At 35.3% G+C, this 18,430-nt stretch overlaps 3 protein-coding genes across 4 annotated transcripts; 2 read left to right on the forward strand and 1 right to left on the reverse strand.

Annotated features, from left to right (window-relative positions):
• The first annotated feature begins 5,753 nt into the window (after positions 1–5,753).
• Positions 5,754–11,433, forward strand: LOC18054659 (110 kDa U5 small nuclear ribonucleoprotein component CLO). 2 transcript variants are annotated; one of them, XM_024178145.1, is made up of 11 exons: positions 5,754–6,004; positions 6,267–7,027; positions 7,422–7,490; positions 7,605–8,798; positions 8,908–9,006; positions 9,109–9,267; positions 9,391–9,476; positions 9,579–9,777; positions 9,985–10,095; positions 10,269–10,475; positions 10,935–11,098. In XM_024178145.1, exons 2-11 carry the CDS (start codon positions 6,281–6,283, stop codon positions 10,956–10,958), a joined length of 2,895 nt encoding a protein of 964 aa, XP_024033913.1. In that variant the 5' UTR covers positions 5,754–6,004; positions 6,267–6,280; the 3' UTR covers positions 10,959–11,098. The 2 variants fall into 2 exon arrangements, with proteins under 2 accessions (XP_024033913.1, XP_006453715.1); XM_006453652.2 differs by lacking the exon at positions 10,935–11,098 and adding an exon at positions 11,112–11,433 and having other exon boundaries at positions 5,755–6,004.
• Positions 11,434–11,577: 144 nt separating this feature from the next.
• On the forward strand, positions 11,578–14,359 carry LOC18054661 (putative glycerol-3-phosphate transporter 5). The gene is made up of 2 exons (XM_006453653.2): positions 11,578–13,101; positions 13,591–14,359. The coding sequence occupies exons 1-2, from the start codon at positions 12,153–12,155 to the stop codon at positions 14,133–14,135; spliced, it is 1,494 nt and encodes a 497-aa protein (XP_006453716.1). The 5' UTR covers positions 11,578–12,152; the 3' UTR covers positions 14,136–14,359.
• Positions 14,360–14,439: 80 nt separating this feature from the next.
• Positions 14,440–17,463, reverse strand: LOC18054662 (probable protein phosphatase 2C 27). The gene is made up of 4 exons (XM_006453654.2): positions 17,125–17,463; positions 16,043–16,249; positions 15,636–15,847; positions 14,440–15,409 (listed from the first exon to the last, which is right to left on the reverse strand). Exons 1-4 carry the CDS (start codon positions 17,293–17,295, stop codon positions 14,848–14,850), a joined length of 1,152 nt encoding a protein of 383 aa, XP_006453717.1. The 5' UTR covers positions 17,296–17,463; the 3' UTR covers positions 14,440–14,847.
• Positions 17,464–18,430: the final 967 nt, after the last annotated feature.

Here is an 18,430-nt window from a genome sequence, read left to right on the forward strand (position 1 = left end):
CTCATTCATGCCCAATGCCCCGAAAAAGATGGTTTCTCGGCCTTCATATATTTACGGAGAGTGATGCTATTCAAACCCGGCCCGTTTCTAAATACACCTAATAAAAATTTCAAAATGATTTTAAGTTAGGCGGGTTTTTTTGAACCCATCAAAATATTTATTAATGAATTTACTATTATGGACAAAATTATGCAATTAAATAAAATAATGTACTCTATATGCCCATCTCTTTTTTACTTTATCATCCATCTTCATCTCTTAAACCCTAGAATTATATGGACTTAATTTTTATTTTTATTTTTACGAATGTCTATTAAACTATACAATTAAATGAAATAAATCTAATTCTTGGATTGAGATTTCTAAGTTGTAGTAACCTCCTATCTTTGATTTTCTAGTTGGCAAAGATCAACTTTTAAGGGTAAAGGGATTCAAGTTATGTGGCTAATTGCAAAACAATGGCTTCAAGTCTTTTAACAGCTAAAAATGGATTTCGATCTCATATAATTAACCTAAGTTATAGTTTTAAACGATGACTTCAATTCTCATTTTAATTTTGCTATTTGGTTAGAAATAACTCTAAAAATGAGGGCTAGAGACAGAAACATAGAGAGAGAGAGAGAGAGAAAGTTATTTTTCATAACTTTTATTTGATTTGTTTAAATTGATTCAATCCCAATACGATTTCATTAATTAGTAATAAACTACACATATTTGTTTAGCAGAAAAGTTCCAAAAATTAAAATTTGTTTGATTGGTTTAGATTAAATTTTATTTTCATATTTTTATTAAGCTAAATTGAAAGATGCAACCAATTGATATCTCTAGGTTAATGATGTTTACCGGGTTTATTTAGTAATCTCATTAGGATAGAATTTGGTTGTTAAGGATATATTTGTATTTATGTGGATATGTAGAGTAAAATTTTAATTTATAAATTTCAATAATGGGCTTCAATAGTAAATGTATTTAAAAAGTATTTAGTAGGTTCAAATAACCCTACTTTTTTAATTTTTTAGCATTACACATACTCCATCTAATTCCAAAATTTGATGTTTTTGAATGTCCAATGATCCTCTATCCATTGTGTAATCCTTGGCAGAGAAATTATTGCAAAATAAAATTAAGTTCTTGTTTAATTTGATCTTTACAGAAGTAAGCGCGCAGAAGATCTCTAGTGTAATATACGTATTCATAATGGATATTATACTCTTAAATGTGTTTTGGACACCCAAATTTTCATTAAAAAATTATAAAAAGGTCTCTAGTGTAATTTACTGAAATGGACAATTGAATTTAAGTCAATTGAAAACCCTGACACCGTTTAGGAACACAATAAATCTTTTTTTTTTCTGAAAACATTCAAACAATTATCTGACCATAAGCACAAAAACTTTCCTCAAATTCAAATCTATATCATAAATCATTGGGAAAAAAAAAAGACAAATACATGCGGTTTAACAAGTATTCAACAGGCTAACAATAGCCAAGTATGATAAACATTTGAAAAAGAAACTTATATATGCAGAGAAAACAAGCATCATGTTGAAAAAGGAGAGAGAAAGAAATATTCAGTTATCAAAAAATTTTGTTAAAAAATTACATCTAAAAAGGTATTAGAAAATTTAAATATTGATTCAGTCCAAAAAATAACTATCTATAAAAAAAATTTCTTTTAAAAAATATTTTTTTAAGAGTTGATATCTATTATGTTTTATTTGAATAAGAGTTTTCTTTTAAGAAGATTTTTTAATAGTTAGCTGCTTTATATTAATAGTAATAAGATTACTATACGGTTTTTATTTTCATGTTAAAGATAATAATTCTACTATACGAACCATTTTAAACAAAGAAGTAGATGATGTTGACATTGAATAATTTCTTGTTACTGAGAAACAATACCCAACTATAGCTTTTTTCACATTACAAAAAGACAAAGATGAGATCTAAGTTGGAATTAATTTAAAAAAGAAGCAAACATTGCTGAGAACATATTTTTCACATGTCATGTAGATATATCATATGGATTTTGTTTTATTCTAGCACAAGTCATATAGATATATGGGTGTCGCAATAGTTGTTGAGTAGGTTTTGTGCCCAAATTCTCTAGAAGAAACCCATGTATTGATCCAACAGGACTAGGGTCTCACATCACGTCTACCCTGTCCAGAAATATTAGAGTGACCAGCAGACGACTCCTCGAGAATGAGTTTCCACGAGGAGTTGCTTTTGGCTTACGGGAGCACATTCCTTCTCATAGATGCTTGGTTAGAATGAATTTTCACCCCAAACAACTAGTATTTTTGAAATTTATGGAATTATTAATTTATCACTTTGTCAAAAAAAAATCATAATTTAATCCAAATTATTAATTTATTGAGATTTTATTGTCATGTTTACATTTCTTTCTATAAAAATAGTTCCCTTCTCATGACTGCATTACCCATTATTCTATATATGCCACATGCTGCTTTTTTCACCGTGTGACCTGGCTGCTTTTCAGTATATTGGACCACATTCTACACCCTTAAATTCCCACATGTTCACCAATGGGCCTTTGGTCCAGTGGGAGAGCCTTTGCACTTAGAATAATGAGTGCAAGGGTTCGAGCCTCCATAAAAGTATTTATGAGGCTTATTTACAATCCTTCCTCAATTATCACATAATTGAGTGGAGCCAGTCTATTCCTCACGAAATGTGAGTAGAGTGGACAGCCCTCGAATATTTGAGAGGGTTTGAAGAATTTGGGCAGCGCTTCAGAGGAGTGCATGCCACGATGAAGGTCCCAATTGTAGAATCTGTGTGTAAATATTAATTGTAATACCTACAGTCCTGTATAAATAGTATTCAAAAAAAAAAAATTCCCACATGTTCCTATCCTTTCATTCTTGGTTCATTTTTTTCTTTCATTAACGTTGTAGTTTTGGTAATTCAATCACTTCTTATATGCCGCTAAAATCACCTACATTTTATGCCAATTGCAACAACCAAATTCCCACATCTTCCTATCCTCACCAACTACTTGCTTCAACAACTACTTTTTCATCTAACTAATTTATTGTTATATTCAACAACATTTTCTTATTCCCTTAAAACAAAATAATTGCAACACTAATAGTTCACATCTAATGACCTGTATTCCCAGTTTGCTTCACGTGGCACGTGGCTACTTCGCACCTGCACGATATTACTCTTTCTCATTTAATGGCAACTTCACTACAAGGTGAATAAAGGTCGTATGGTGCCCACGGGGCAAGATAGAGCCAGAAGTTAATCCAATAAAGTTATGACTTTTTCAAATTTCTATTATCTTTGAGATTTTGATGAGAAAATAAGATTGAAGTGAAATGAATATTTGAACAGGTGTATAAAATAAATAAAATAGTTAATGAATTAGATTGATTCATGATTATTTGGGTATTTAAAAGAGTGTCAAATAAATATCTATTTTTAAAAGCGTAGTACTATTTGAACCCACTAATTTCTTCTTTACACTATCTTTTTAATTAATATTTTTATTATTAAAATAGTTTTTTTTTATTAAAATTACTTAATTAACACTTTCTTCTCTTTTCATTTTTAGTTCCTCAATTCTCATCAATTCCTTTATATATTTTCTTTCAACCTTAAATATTTGGTTTTGTTCTAGGCTATGTCATAAACTAAGTGGAGCAAAACCCATCAACAAAATTTTTATTAGCAACTTAATGAAAATATAAAAAAAAATTAATTTTTACCAATCACAAAAGTTAGTGAATACCAGGAAAAAAAATTCTTATATTTAGAAAGTATAAAATAAAGATTATGATACCGTAAGAAAGGCAAAAAATGAATGTAAGAAAGAAAGTGAAATTAATATTTAGTTTGCAAAATGTGAGGGTAGGGAAAGATATTAGTGAAGGATAATTTCGAGATTTTAAATTTAAAATTCTTAATGATGAATTTATTTTTTAAAATGGTTGTAGAGATAAATTTAATTAGTTTAAATAGCTCCACCCTTTTTAAAATTTATTAAATGAGTATTTAAAATAATAGAGTTCAAAATATATTTTAGAGTATAAATAATCTATCTATTCATACTACTTATGTTGATTAATTACATTATCGATTTCATCAACTATTGTATGAATACCATGTTATGTTGATTGATACTTAATGCTGAAAACTCCTTTTTTTGTTCCCCCTTCTTTTCATTCATACCTTCTATTTTATATCAATATCTTTTCGGATAATAGTTAATCACATGTCGTGATTTATGCATGCATGTCACTTATCGATGGAAGAGTCTTTTGATTATATCAAATTGGCCAATATTCAATTACTAATGTATACGTAAATCATAAGCAATATTTCAGGCCATGTATATGATTGATAGCTTAGGCTTAATGCAACAAATTCACTTGAAATTTTTAAGCTTATTTTATCTACTTAGGCTCCATTTAGTATATGTTTTCAAATAAAGCCCATTTAATTAGTGCTTTTGTTAGTAGAAGTTTTACTAAAAATTTTTAGTTTTTTAGCTATCAATGATAGCTTTGATTAAAAATTATAAAATTATTTTAGTAGGCAAGTTTTTAAAATTGTGTTCTCAAAGAAATGATATAAGATTGTCACATAAAAAAGATGTTTTTAGCATTCTAATATTAAAAAAATTTCAACTTCTACTTATAAAAACTTAAATTTGAGCATTTGTTAGTAGAGGCAAAATAACTTATTTATTTTACAAAAGCTCTACTCAAAATACCTCCAAACAATAATAAAAATTTTGAAAGGAGCTTATAACTATTAGATAAATCATACCAAATGGGCACCTAATGAATAAATCATGTCAAACATTGCAAACAAAAATTTTAGAACATCTAGCATTAGATATAATGTTTACTCTTTTTAATCGTTATTGCAGACTTAATAAATTAATAATTTGATTGGATAAATAATCAATTCTTTAAAAATATAGATGAAAATAAAAAATTTAAACCTGAAATATTTACATATTTTTTTCTAATTATACAATGAAAACAATGATCAAGTTGAAATGTTACATTTGTTTTCAAGAAAGCAATAAATTCTCAAATTACAAAATGGATTTCAAATTTAATAGCAATTACTTTTTGAAGCATTAAAAATATGGAAGCTCGCGGCTTTGTAATTAGATAATTTTGTAGATATTTTCTATAAAATTATGAGTTAATTTATAATTATCGTAAAATGTGAATTTTTATATTTCATATTAAAAATATTTTCTTTTTCCAATTAAGAAAAAGTTAAAAAATAAAGGGAAATGATTAATCGTATACCTTATAGTTGCTCCGTTATCAATAATACTACAACACTTTGAGGGTGTATCAATCATCCATCATAAATTGATAAAATTTATCCACTAACCACCAAACCGTTAGATGTTGTTTGAAAATTAACGAAATTATAGTGAATTGACGATTTTACCTTGAAACTTAAATTAAAGTAAAGGAAAATTATCACTTGTATACTTTTAAATTATTTTATTATTATTTGTATACCCTTAAATTATCACTTGTATCATATGAAAATATCAAATTACTCCTCTAGCGTCATCTTATTTAAACAGTAAGTAACGGTTTAGTGGACTGCATATATATTTTGTCAACTTTACAATGGACGATTGATATACCTTCAAAGTGTTATAATATTTTTTATAATAAAATAATTATAGGATATATAAATGATAATTTAAAAAAAAAAAAACTTTTTGCTGTGAGTACAACCGACCAAGGATGGAAGTACATAATCGGGTCAGATTCGGCTCGGTTCTGTGTTAGCCAGAGACCTATTTTGCGGATTCCGGAGATCCGCACGGGATTTACCCGAATCCGGATTTTCCCATCGAAGGAAATTTAGGCCAAATTAAACAGTAGAGAACTCTCTCGGCTCTTTCTCCCGCTCTCAATTCTCAATACCCTAAACCCTAAACCCTTATTAGCAACTTCTTCTACTTCCCAGCTGATAAGGAACCTGTAATTTGAAGGTAGTTTCTCTTCTTCAGCTTCTTTTTTCCTTTTCAAATGTAATTAATACAATTACAAGTGTTTGATGGACGTTGTGTTACTTATTTTTTTGTAAATCACTTAATTTTGCTATTTAATACTTGATACCCGCACCCAGTTCCTAGATTTACTTTTTAAGGCTCCCCATTTCTGATTGTTATCCATATGAAAGTATTTACTTTTACTAAACTGTTGTTTTCCTCGATTGCGTTGCTTTCTAATTGTTTGTCTTTACCGTGTTAGATTTTAAAAATAATATGGATGACAGTTTGTATGACGAGTTTGGGAACTATATTGGTCCTGAAATTGAGTCGGATCGAGAGAGTGAGGCAGACGATGATGAGGATGAAGACCTTCCAGACAAGGCAGACGAAGACGGGCATGCCTCTGATCGTGAGGTTGCAGCTACTGCTTCCAATGGGTGGATTACTGCTTCTAATGATGTTGATATGGATAACCAGATTGTCCTTGCTGAGGATAAGAAGTATTATCCGACTGCAGAAGAGGTTTATGGTGAGGATGTGGAGACTTTGGTTATGGACGAGGACGAACAACCTCTTGAGCAACCTATAATTAAACCTGTTAAGAATATCAAGTTTGAGGTTGGGGTCAAAGATTCTTCCACCTACGTGTCGACCCAGTTTCTTGTTGGTCTCATGTCAAACCCTACTTTGGTGCGGAATGTTGCTCTTGTGGGGCACTTGCATCATGGGAAGACTGTTTTCATGGATATGTTGATTGAGCAGACACACCATATGTCTACTTTTGATCCTAATAGTGAGAAGCACACGAGGTACACGGATACAAGGATTGATGAACAAGAGAGAAGGATATCGATCAAGGCTGTTCCCATGTCTCTTGTTCTGGAAGACAGCAACTCAAAATCTTACCTGTGTAACATCATGGACTCTCCCGGTCACGTTAATTTCTCTGATGAAATGACTGCTGCTCTCAGGCTTGCTGATGGTGCCGTTTTGATTGTTGATGCTGCTGAAGGAGTGATGGTAAATTCTGCATTCGTTGTACTCTTTAAATATTCATCTCTCTGATAATCTAATTATGCCCACAGATTGGCTGGAACCTATTTTTCCCCTGATTGTAAAAATCCTATGTATGCCTTTGGTTTTCATGAGCAACGTAAGTTGGACTGAAGTGTGAAGTTTGAAATCACCGAGGTTGCTTGTATCTCTCTTTGGGCATCTAGAAAGTCGTAATCTCTATTAGGTTCAACCATGTCCATTTCTGGTGACCTATGCTTTGCCTTTAGATTCTGTTGTTTAAGTCGATTTTGTTGCTGTTTTCTCTTATCTCTAATGGAGTGTATTTGAACATCTTGGTGAACCATATTATTTTTGTGGGCTACTTGGTCTGAAAGTTATGGTACTCTATGAATCACAGGTGAATACAGAGAGGGCTATACGTCATGCTATCCAGGAGCGCCTACCTATTGTAGTTGTAGTTAATAAGGTAAATATCCATTTTCTCATGCTCAAATCTCGTGCTTGTATTTCATTATGAACTGGTGCTCCAATGTTGTATTTACACCTCCTGATTTTTTTTTTCTTTTTAATCTCTTTAAAGGTTGACAGGCTAATAACAGAACTTAAACTCCCGCCCAAAGATGCTTACCACAAACTGAGGCATACAATTGAAGTAATCAATAACCACATTTCTGCTGCTTCTACCACGGCTGGAAATGTTCAAGTTATAGATCCAGCTGCTGGGAATGTTTGTTTTGCTAGTGCCAGTGCGGGATGGTCATTCACATTACATTCATTTGCGAAGTTATATGTCAAACTCCATGGGGTCCCATTTGACGCTGAGAAGTTTGCTTCTCGTCTTTGGGGAGACATGTATTTTCATCCTGATACCAGGGTATTCAAGAAGAAACCCCCTGCTAGTGGAGGGGAAAGATCATTTGTCCAATTTGTGCTTGAACCCCTCTACAAAATATATAGCCAAGTGATTGGAGAACACAAGAAGAGTGTGGAGGCAACACTTGCTGAACTTGGTGTCACTCTTAGCAATGCGACTTACAGATTGAATGTCAGGCCTCTGCTAAGGCTGGCCTGTAGCTCAGTTTTTGGTTCAGCCTCAGGCTTTACTGATATGCTGGTTAAGTTTATTCCTTCTGCCAAGGATGCTGCAGCTAGAAAAGTAGATCATATATACACAGGACCTAAGAACTCTACGATTTACAAGGCGATGGTAGATTGTGATCTTTCTGGCCCCCTTATGGTCAATGTGACCAAGCTGTATCCCAAGTCTGATTGCAGTGTCTTTGATGCTTTTGGTAGAGTTTATAGTGGTATTATTCAGACAGGACAGAGTGTACGTGTATTGGGAGAAGGCTATTCCCCAGAGGATGAGGAAGACATGACTGTTAAAGAAGTAACAAAATTATGGATTTATCAAGCTCGAGATAGGATACCCATAAGCAGTGCTCCTCCTGGTTCTTGGGTTCTTATTGAAGGTGTGGATGCATCAATTATGAAATCCGCTACTCTCTGTAACCTAGAGTATGATGAAGATGTTTACATCTTCCGGCCTCTTCAATTCAATACCCTTCCAGTGGTGAAAACAGCTACTGAGCCTCTAAACCCCAGTGAGTTGCCTAAAATGGTGGAGGGTCTTAGGAAAATTAGCAAAAGCTATCCTCTAGCCATCACTAAAGTTGAGGAGTCTGGAGAGCATACTATATTGGGTACTGGAGAGTTGTATTTGGATTCAATTATGAAAGATCTGAGAGAGCTCTATTCTGAAGTTGAAGTCAAGGTACTTATTTTCTTAAACCTTTTTTGTTGTTGGAATCATTCAAAGATCCCTATGGTCTTCTTCTGTTGGATACTTTTGTCATAGTGTGTGTACTTTGCTTAAATTGTAGGTGGCAGATCCTGTTGTCTCATTCTGTGAAACAGTGGTGGAGTCTTCATCGATGAAGTGTTTTGCTGAAACTCCCAACAAGAAAAATAAAATAACCATGGTAGGGAAGCCATCTAATTTTTGTTTGATCCTGGTGCTCTTGGGACTTGCAAATGATTAAGTTTTTGTAAGAAGGCCTATTAAATGCCTGTTCATTTGGCAGATTGCAGAACCATTGGAGAGAGGACTTGCCGAGGATATTGAGAACGGCGTTGTAAGTATTGATTGGAGTCGGAAGACACTTGGTGATTTCTTTAAAACAAAATATGACTGGGATTTACTTGCAGCACGATCTATATGGGCATTTGGACCTGATAAGCAGGTAAGATATACTTTCAAGGGTCGTAATATGTTATTTTTTCCAAATTAATCTTGGCAAGATATCTTTATTTCCTATTCTGTTGAGAGCCTAACTTTATGCATTGAATGTATTTTGCTCCCAAAGGGACCTAATATTTTATTAGATGACACACTCCCAACGGAAGTTGACAAGAGCTTGCTGAATGCTGTTAAGGATTCCATTGTTCAAGGGTAAATTGAATAATATCTTCTTTTGTTTGTTTTCTTTTCTTTTTTCCTACTATTGTTGATTTTTTTTGGCTCATCGTGAATGGTTTATCATCTTTTGAACAGATTTCAGTGGGGTGCTCGAGAAGGACCCCTCTGTGATGAACCTATCAGAAATGTCAAGTTTAAAATAGTCGATGCAAGGATTGCACCTGAACCGCTGCATCGAGGATCTGGTCAGATCATTCCCACAGCTCGACGTGTGGCTTATTCAGCTTTTCTTATGGCTACCCCTCGGCTTATGGAACCGGTGTATTATGTTGAGGTAAATACATGCTCTTTCTGTCATGTTAAAAATGAGACTGTGTACCGAATAACTTAAGTGGAAGTGAATGGTACGAGTGTGTGTAACCTGAGGAGAGTTCTCTGATTATCTATTTTACATGATAAGTCTTTTTGACTTCATTTTGTGTGTGCGATTTCTATTGCCATTGCTCTGATTTTGCCATCATCGTTGCTGCTGTTTTTTCAGATACAAACTCCAATTGATTGTGTCTCTGCAATCTACACGGTGTTATCTAGAAGGCGTGGACATGTTACTGCCGATGTTCCTCAACCAGGAACTCCAGCTTATATTGTTAAGGTTCGGTTAGGAAAACTTTTTATAGTATAGTCTCTTAGATGAGTGTTACAGATAGACTTATTGCTAGCTTGGTCTATTTGGCTGGCAGCAAATACCTTCTGCTTACTTCACACCAATGCTGCCTATTCTATGCTTGTTATAATCCTTGTTTCTTTCATTCTTTCTGACTGCAGGCATTTCTACCAGTGATTGAGAGTTTTGGTTTTGAGACGGACTTGAGGTACCATACTCAAGGGCAAGCATTTTCCCTTTCAGTCTTTGATCATTGGGCTATAGTTCCTGGAGATCCCCTTGACAAGAGCATAGTTCTGCGGCCGCTTGAACCTGCACCAATCCAGCACCTTGCTCGTGAATTTATGGTCAAGACAAGGCGTAGAAAGGTACAGCTCAAACTCCAATCTCTCTTATCCCCCTTTTTTTCTGCATCCGCTCTGTAAGGGTCTAGGAAGAAAATGGATGGAGAATGCATTGTCCTTTTATACATTCATGTAGTTTTGAGACCATTGATTAGGTGTAACTGGCAAATATATATTGGATGGAAAATTTGGTGTTTTTTCAAGAGAAAGAGAGGGGGGGGGGGGGGGGTGTTGGTGTTGTTGGGTGTGCTATTTTAGAATTTTCTCTAATCTGCCAATGGATTTGCTGCATCCAGCACATAACTTTAGAAAATCATAAGGGTGGATGCCATGGATACATTCAAGATTGTTCTTGAGAATAGGGAGTGAAAAAAAAGCAGCAGCTCGGAAAATAATTTTGCTTAAAAATTGAGATATGATCCTGAATTGAAGAACTAATGATTTGGATTTTGTCTAATCTGCCAATCGATTTGCTGCTTCCAGCACATGAATTTTAGAAAATCATAAAGGTGGATGCCATAAATACATTCAAGATTGTCCTCGAGGATAGGGAGTGAAACAAATCAGCAGCTCAGACTCAGAGAAGAATTTTGTTTAAAAATGAGAAATTGATCCTGAATTGAAGAACTAATCATTTGGATTTTGCCCTGGATTTGGCAGGGTATGAGTGAAGATGTGAGCATCAACAAGTTCTTTGATGAGGCCATGGTGGTGGAACTTGCTCAGCAGGCAGCTGATCTTCATCAGCAGATGATTTGATGAGCTCATACTTAGGCGCCTCCTTCAATTTTATCAAGTTCTTTTTCTCCTAAGAGCCCAGATGTATAAGTGGTACTGATAATGGTTTATCTGTTGTCAAGCTACTTGGTTATAAACATGGTTAACAACACCCCCGAGCAGACCTCAGTTTCCAGAAGTCCTGTGGCTGATTGTATCATTGATCTTCATGAGTAAATTGGAAATTTTTTTCTTATGATTTCAATTCTATGCGAGTGACGGCTGTATCAACGGCATGTTTTGTACTTGTGTTCCCAATTTTTGAGTCTGGTTAGCTAGATTATATTTTTGGGATGCCCGTTTTTAAACTCTAATCACTTCTACTTCACGTTGAAGAATCCTTGACAAATTTAATCATAATGATGAGCCAACTAGCCAAGGTTACCTCCAACACTTTAACGAGACATTATTTATTTACCCAACGCCCGTGAGAGGGCATGAGATTAGAGATTTGGGGGAGATCTCGTGCTTTGGTCAGAAGGGCAGGTTGGGAAAAACATAACTCTTGTCTTTCAGACATCGAGACATGACCAAACTGTCATTTTCCATACACTTGTTTTAAAAGTCAAAAATCTGTCCAGCTTCTCCTCTTCTTCATCCTCTGTAAATCACACGCTTCAATTTCTTTTAGTGTCCTTGTTATTATTATTCTTGTGTTGTAAACATTATCGGTTGAAAAACACACTCTTAAATTATCCTTCTTCTTCGGGAAGAACTTAAACTTGTTTGGAACCCGGAAGCAAAACTTAAAAGGTGAATATTTGTTATTTTTGTTATTCTGATGATCATACCAAATCCGCAAGGCATTTTTGTGTCGTGTTGTTTCGGAGAAAGAAAAGCATCAGTTAAAATTGTGTGAATCAAATCTTTTCGACGACCCTAGATCCCCTTATTATTCTATTCTACTGACTACCTTAGAGAGAAATGCTGCAACCCCAGGACCAGGAAACCGTTTCTCTAGCGCCAGGTCTGAATCTATTCCCAACCCTTAAACCCCCAAACAAAACCCTAATTTTTCACCAAATCACAGCCCTAGTCATCACCTTCTTCGCTTACGCTTCATTTCATGCTTCTCGTAAACCGCCTAGCATTGTCAAAAGCGTTCTTGGACCCACATTTGATGGCTCAAACCTGCGCTCAAACGATCCCGGATGGGCCCCCTTTAACGGCCCAGACGGGACCCACAGGCTTGGTGAGCTTGATTTAGCATTTCTTACTTCATATTCAGTTGGGATGTATTTTGCCGGACATGTTGGTGATACGATTGATTTGAGATTGTTTCTTGTATTTGGAATGATGGGGAGTGGTTTGTTCACTATAATATTTGGTTTGGCCTATTGGTTGAATGTTCATTTGTTAGGCTATTTTGTGGGTGTACAGATTTTTTGCGGTTTGTTTCAGTCAATAGGTTGGCCTTGTGTGGTCGCAGTTCTGGGGAACTGGTTTGGGAAAGCAAAGAGAGGGTTGATAATGGGAGTATGGAATTCTCACACATCAATTGGTAACATTATTGGGTCTGTTTTGGCTTCTGGAGTTTTGGAGTTTGGTTGGGGTTGGTCATTTGTGCTGCCTGGTTTTTTGGTGATTTTTGTTGGGGTTTTTGTGTTTCTGTTTCTTGTTGTGAGGCCTGAGGATTTAGGGTTCGAGTTGCCAGGAAAAGAGGTTGAGCTGATGAATGTGGAGAATGGGGATAAAGTCGAAAATGAGGAAGTGGGGCTTCTTGAATCAGGGAGTTCAGGTTCCTTGCAAGCAATTGGATTCTTGGAGGCTTGGAAGTTGCCTCGTGTGGCTCCTTTTGCATTCTGTCTTTTCTTTTCGAAGCTGGTGGCTTACACATTTTTATACTGGTTGCCATTCTACATAAGGCACACAGGTACTTGTTTCTACTTCTAATATTAAATGTATGCTTGCAAGGTGAATTTCAAAGTTGCTTGTTGGTATCTGTTGAGTGACATTTTGTTTGATGCATGAGTTAGTGTGGCAATATATCAACTTGATTGGGCCATTGTAGAGAGTCTCTCACTGGCACAAGTGATGGTGTAACTTTTGAACTTTGTGAAACTGATGTTATACAATTAGTTGGGACCTTGGTCGAGGTTCAGTTGCAGCGCCGTAGATAATGGATCTGGATATTGAAACTGTTTTCTTTACCTGGCATCTAATATTATTGGGAATTAGTGTCATTCGCTAAAATTGTCGTGGTAATGCTTCGGCTTTCTTTTGATTGCTCCATCATATATGATGCATTTATCTCTTATATTGCTTTCCTTACTGAAGAACATTTTGTTTGTTTGGAACTTGTTAGAAAGCTATCTGATTATTTTTAGTGGTGAATATTCATTGAACTCTTGATGAAATGCAGCTGTTGCTGGTGTGCATTTGTCACACAAAACTGCTGGCATACTTTCTACCATATTCGATATTGGTGGAGTTTTTGGTGGAATTTTGGCTGGTCTCATTTCTGATATGATTGAAGCTCGGGCAGTTACTTCAGTTGCATTCTTGTTACTATCAATTCCAGCCCTAGTTTTATACCGTACATATGGAAGTATCTCAATGATCACCAACATCCCACTGATGTTTCTTTCGGGCTTGCTAGTGAATGGTCCCTATTCGCTTATTACGACAGCTGTCGCAGCTGATCTGGGTACTCAGGATTTAATCAAAGGGAATTCACGAGCATTGGCAACTGTGACTGCCATTATAGATGGGACTGGTTCTGTAGGGGCAGCTCTTGGCCCGCTTTTGGCTGGCTATATTTCAACCCGCGGATGGAACAGCGTGTTCTTTATGCTTATTGTTTCTATACTCTTTGCAGGCATGTTCTTGATTCGTATTGTGAAGGCTGAGATTAGAGAGAAGCTTAACGAGGGAAAATGGCATTGGAATAGCATAACCACACAATGAAAGAGAGTTTCATAGTTAAGGCTATACCTACTTTTGTACTACAAAAGAGAAGTGAATTTCATATACAAAACAGCACATAGATGAATTTTCTGAGGCCATTTTACATGTAATCAGATATGTTCTATTTTTTTGGGTTTGGGTCACATTCAGAATAAACAATTCTCTTTTTTGTTGTACATGTACTGGCAACGGCATAGTGATATTAACTCAGATGAAATTCTTCATTTCCTCCTTTTTGGTTTATGAATTGCTTCCGTCAATATGTAAATTGCGGGAACTTTTTAAGGGGCTACAATAATCAAACAGGTGAAGAAAAATAAAATATGTGTGATTTTTATACATCAAACGGGAGCGTAGAGCAACAACGGAAACTGTGTCAGTACAAATCAAATCCTATCCCATCTATACAACGTGGTTTCCTTTCTCCAATTATCCTAAATTAAACCTAAAGATCCAATGGATTCCAACAAAGAGAAGGAGAAAGAAGAGTGTGTGATATTATTTATCGTAATCCACAGTTTTGGTGTGTTTAAAGTTCCTCTCTTTCCTTCATGGTACTCAAGACTCATGACTGATACCAGCTTTCTGTTTCCCTTGATGAATCAATATTTACAGAAAAAGACTCTACAGAACAGGTAACTATTATTATTATTAACTACTATCCTTTGGCTGCTAAAAGGTTAAAAAAGAGGTATGCCAATGAAGAAAGCTACTATCCTTCTAACAGACATCTCAGATTCTGAAGCCCCTCTGCAGAAATGCTTCTATGAACTTTTGCCTTTTGTACAGCCGCATGTGGAGGTGGCTCCAAATGAAAACTCACCATGACAATTGTCAGATTGTCCGTCCCTCCTCGCTTTATTGCTTCCTTGACCATTTCCTTGCAGCATAACTTCAAATCGTTATGCTCTTGGAGCCGCCTCCTGGCAAAACCTACAGCATTTTGACTAGTAAACACATCCCATATTCCGTCACTACCAATGATAAGAAACTCATCCTCATTGGTCAGTGTGACCAGTTTGAGTTCTGGTTCTGCACTCAAGGGCCCACCCCTTCCTCCCATTTCCTTCATTCCTTCAAGGTGCCAATCGCCTAATGCACGGGTGACACCTAGCTGACCATTCAAGTAACCATCATCAATATATCCACCCAATGACTGTATCCGCATCCTTTCTTTTGTACAGTCAGGTCTGTGATCCTCTGATAGTTCTACAGCAGCACCACGTCTCGACAATACAGCCCGACAATCACCAGCATTTGCCACAAGCAAAGACCTGTTCAGAGGATGACCGTATTTTTCAGACAAATTACACAATATAAATGTAACTCAAAGTTTATGTTCAAAATAAGTATGCAATCTAAGGATTCTCATGAGAAGATGCTTATGTACTCACCTTTCCAGACCGACTTTACTAAAAAACATATTGACTACACGTATGTATACATTAATGCTGAGTCATCACTCTATGTTTGCTATAGTGTAAATTGAAAGGAGCTTACCTCCCAAATATCATTGCCGTTAACGCAGTTGTGCCAGAAGACAGAGCAGACTCAATAGAGCAAGACTTCAAAAGTGCCGCATCAGTCTCTATAAATGATCTTGTGACCACTTTCTCAATGTCTAAAGGGAAATCAGCATCCTCAACAATAACTCTTGGCAAATGCTCACGGACAAAATGTGCGGCACCATTTCCCCCGTGGCCATCAAACACCTGCTCCTCAAAGCAAGTTGTTTCATATGAAGAAATGAGAATACAACATTTACATCTTTCATGAGAGGATTGCAAGTTGCAACAAATTAAAGGAGAAACATACATGAATAAAAGTAAATCTTCTGACGTATTGGTACAAATGAATTACAATTCGACCAAGCGCAAACAAACAATATAATTACGATACAAACTTACCCCATAAAATGAAATGGCTTCTTGACCCGGTAATTTGTTACCAAATTTCTTAGCCAAATCGCTAATGCATACATGAGTATCCTCCATATATGTGCGATCACCGATGTCAGACCACTCTCCTGATCGCAAGGCAGGGACAAAATTTGTCAACATGTTCTGTATTCTTTCAGCGACAGTTGAAACTGTATCCTCAGAAATGCTTTCCAGCTGAATGCATCAGGAAGGTATCAGATTAAGAGTGACAATGAGAACAATAATAAGTTAACAGAAAGATCAGGAAAACTTGGGGGCGAAAAAATGACATTTGAGAAAAGCATCAGCTAGGATTTGCAAACAGGGAAAGTATTAAATATATGTCAGAAATTAAAGCAAAAAAGTATAAAACAAACTGAGTTTTAAACCAGTTCCAGTAGGACAGAAGATTCTTGAGTGCTTAAGAATTCTAAACAACAGTGAAGCTCAGGCACAAGAAAGAAATTATATCTTCAGAAAATTCTAATACGAAAAATTATCACTTTAGCCGCTCTTTATTCATAGCAGCTAGTGGCGTCGCTTAAATCTAATTTTTGTTTATCATGCTGACCGTATACTACTATTTCAGCTGATTTCTAATTTTTTTTTTTTTCTATTCGTGCTTTTGACGTAATTTTAACTTGTTTTATTGAGGGGTTAGGCCCTTTCCCCCCTCATTTGCATGTTACTTTCTAATCATTTTAATTTAAGCTTTCTCTCGAGGTTTATTCAAGAAAAAAAAAAGAAAAAGAAAAAGAAAAAGAAAGAAACACTGTATGACCAGGGAAAAAAGAATCGGAACGAAAGTCATCAGCAAGTCCTGAATTGAATAACCAGCAAAGCTGGATAAAACTCTACAGACTAATGATTACGGTATGAGCTTAAGCTGAATGGATACTTCACAAAGTTCCATAATTTACAGAAAAAAAAAATCACCAACCTGCAATTATGAAAAAAAGATAAAAAAGAAAAGAAAAAGAAAAGAAAAGGAGGGATCCCCTAAACTTAATTCCATAGGAAAAAAAAAATGAGCTTCAGACAAAATAAACGAGTAAGAAATGGAGTCTTACCGGAAATGAATCGCCAATGGTGGGTTGAACATTAGAACTGGTGAAAGAAGAATCTTTATCCAAATTCTCCATCTGGTGGTGTAACAGCTCAAAATGCAAAGGCCAAGAAGAAGAAACGCTGTTGGTGTTAGTGTTCAGGTTCTCCACTTCTTGAGCATCCTGAACACACATGATGTTGTCGTTATGTTAGTTGGTTGAAAATAGGGTAACTTTTTTGATGATGTTTTTAGCTATAAAGGCAGACGGAAGCAGAGAATCAAATGAAAATTAAATGTGGGGTGGTCTAAGAGGAGATTATTGAGACTGTGTTGAGATAAAATGTGGGGGCTTCTTGGTCCTGTTTGTTATTAAAAGGTTGTTGGGAAAGAGAGATGATGGTAGCCGTTAAATTCCAGATTTTTCTATTAAAAGCGTGGCTCAAAATATCACTTAGTTGGGTTTCTTTTCATTTTTCTCATCATCTTTTTTGTTTTTGTTTTTTTTTTTTTCTTTAACTAATCCTTTTGTTTTGTTATTATTATTTTGTTCTTACTCTATGGAAATATTTTTATGGCAAAACCTGGCTGGAATTATTGTCAAACTACCCTTTTGCTTATTTCCGCTTTCAGTAATATTTTCATTTCTTATCATTATGTAAAAAGTGGCTTTTTTATTTACTTTTTTTAATTTTCATCTTTTTCCCTTTTGCTAGAGATTGAAATATGTTGGAGTTCATTTTAATACTTTATTCTCTTTATTTTTTCTTTTCTATAAGAAAGTGTTCGCTCAAATTGCACGACTCTGCCAATAATCTAATATCACGTGTTGGTAAAATGATATTATAAGATGCACATATTTTTACCATTTTTATTGGCATCATCAATAAAAGAAAATGACAGTCATACCCAATTGGCCTTCGAATCATTGATGACTTGATGTGACAATGGCACACTCGCGAAAAATGGAAGAGGAAGAATAATAAGTTAAATCAGCACAGTGTCTCCGCGTTTCAACGAAAAAGGGCACCCAAATTATTGTGTATTTTGCTCGATCAAATCTGGGATCAATGACAAATTGGCTTTTGTTATTTTAATTGGTAAATAACCGAATCGAAAAGATTTGGAAGAGAAGTTTTGATTGGCGAAGTGTGAATGAGAGGAAATGCTTTTGGACGGAATTGATGGGAAGGCAGATGATGCAATGACAATGACATATAAAATAAATAAAGCTCAACGGGTGATCTTTCACAAAAGGTGGTGAGTCTCACTCCATGAGAGATAAAATATCTTTTCTTTTGTTCAAAGTTTCAACATTGGTCTCCAAGCAA

Source organism: Citrus clementina, unplaced genomic scaffold, assembly GCF_000493195.1.
Source record: "Citrus clementina cultivar Clemenules unplaced genomic scaffold, Citrus_clementina_v1.0 scaffold_1, whole genome shotgun sequence".
In the NCBI taxonomy this organism is placed as follows: Eukaryota; Viridiplantae; Streptophyta; class Magnoliopsida; order Sapindales; family Rutaceae; genus Citrus; species Citrus x clementina.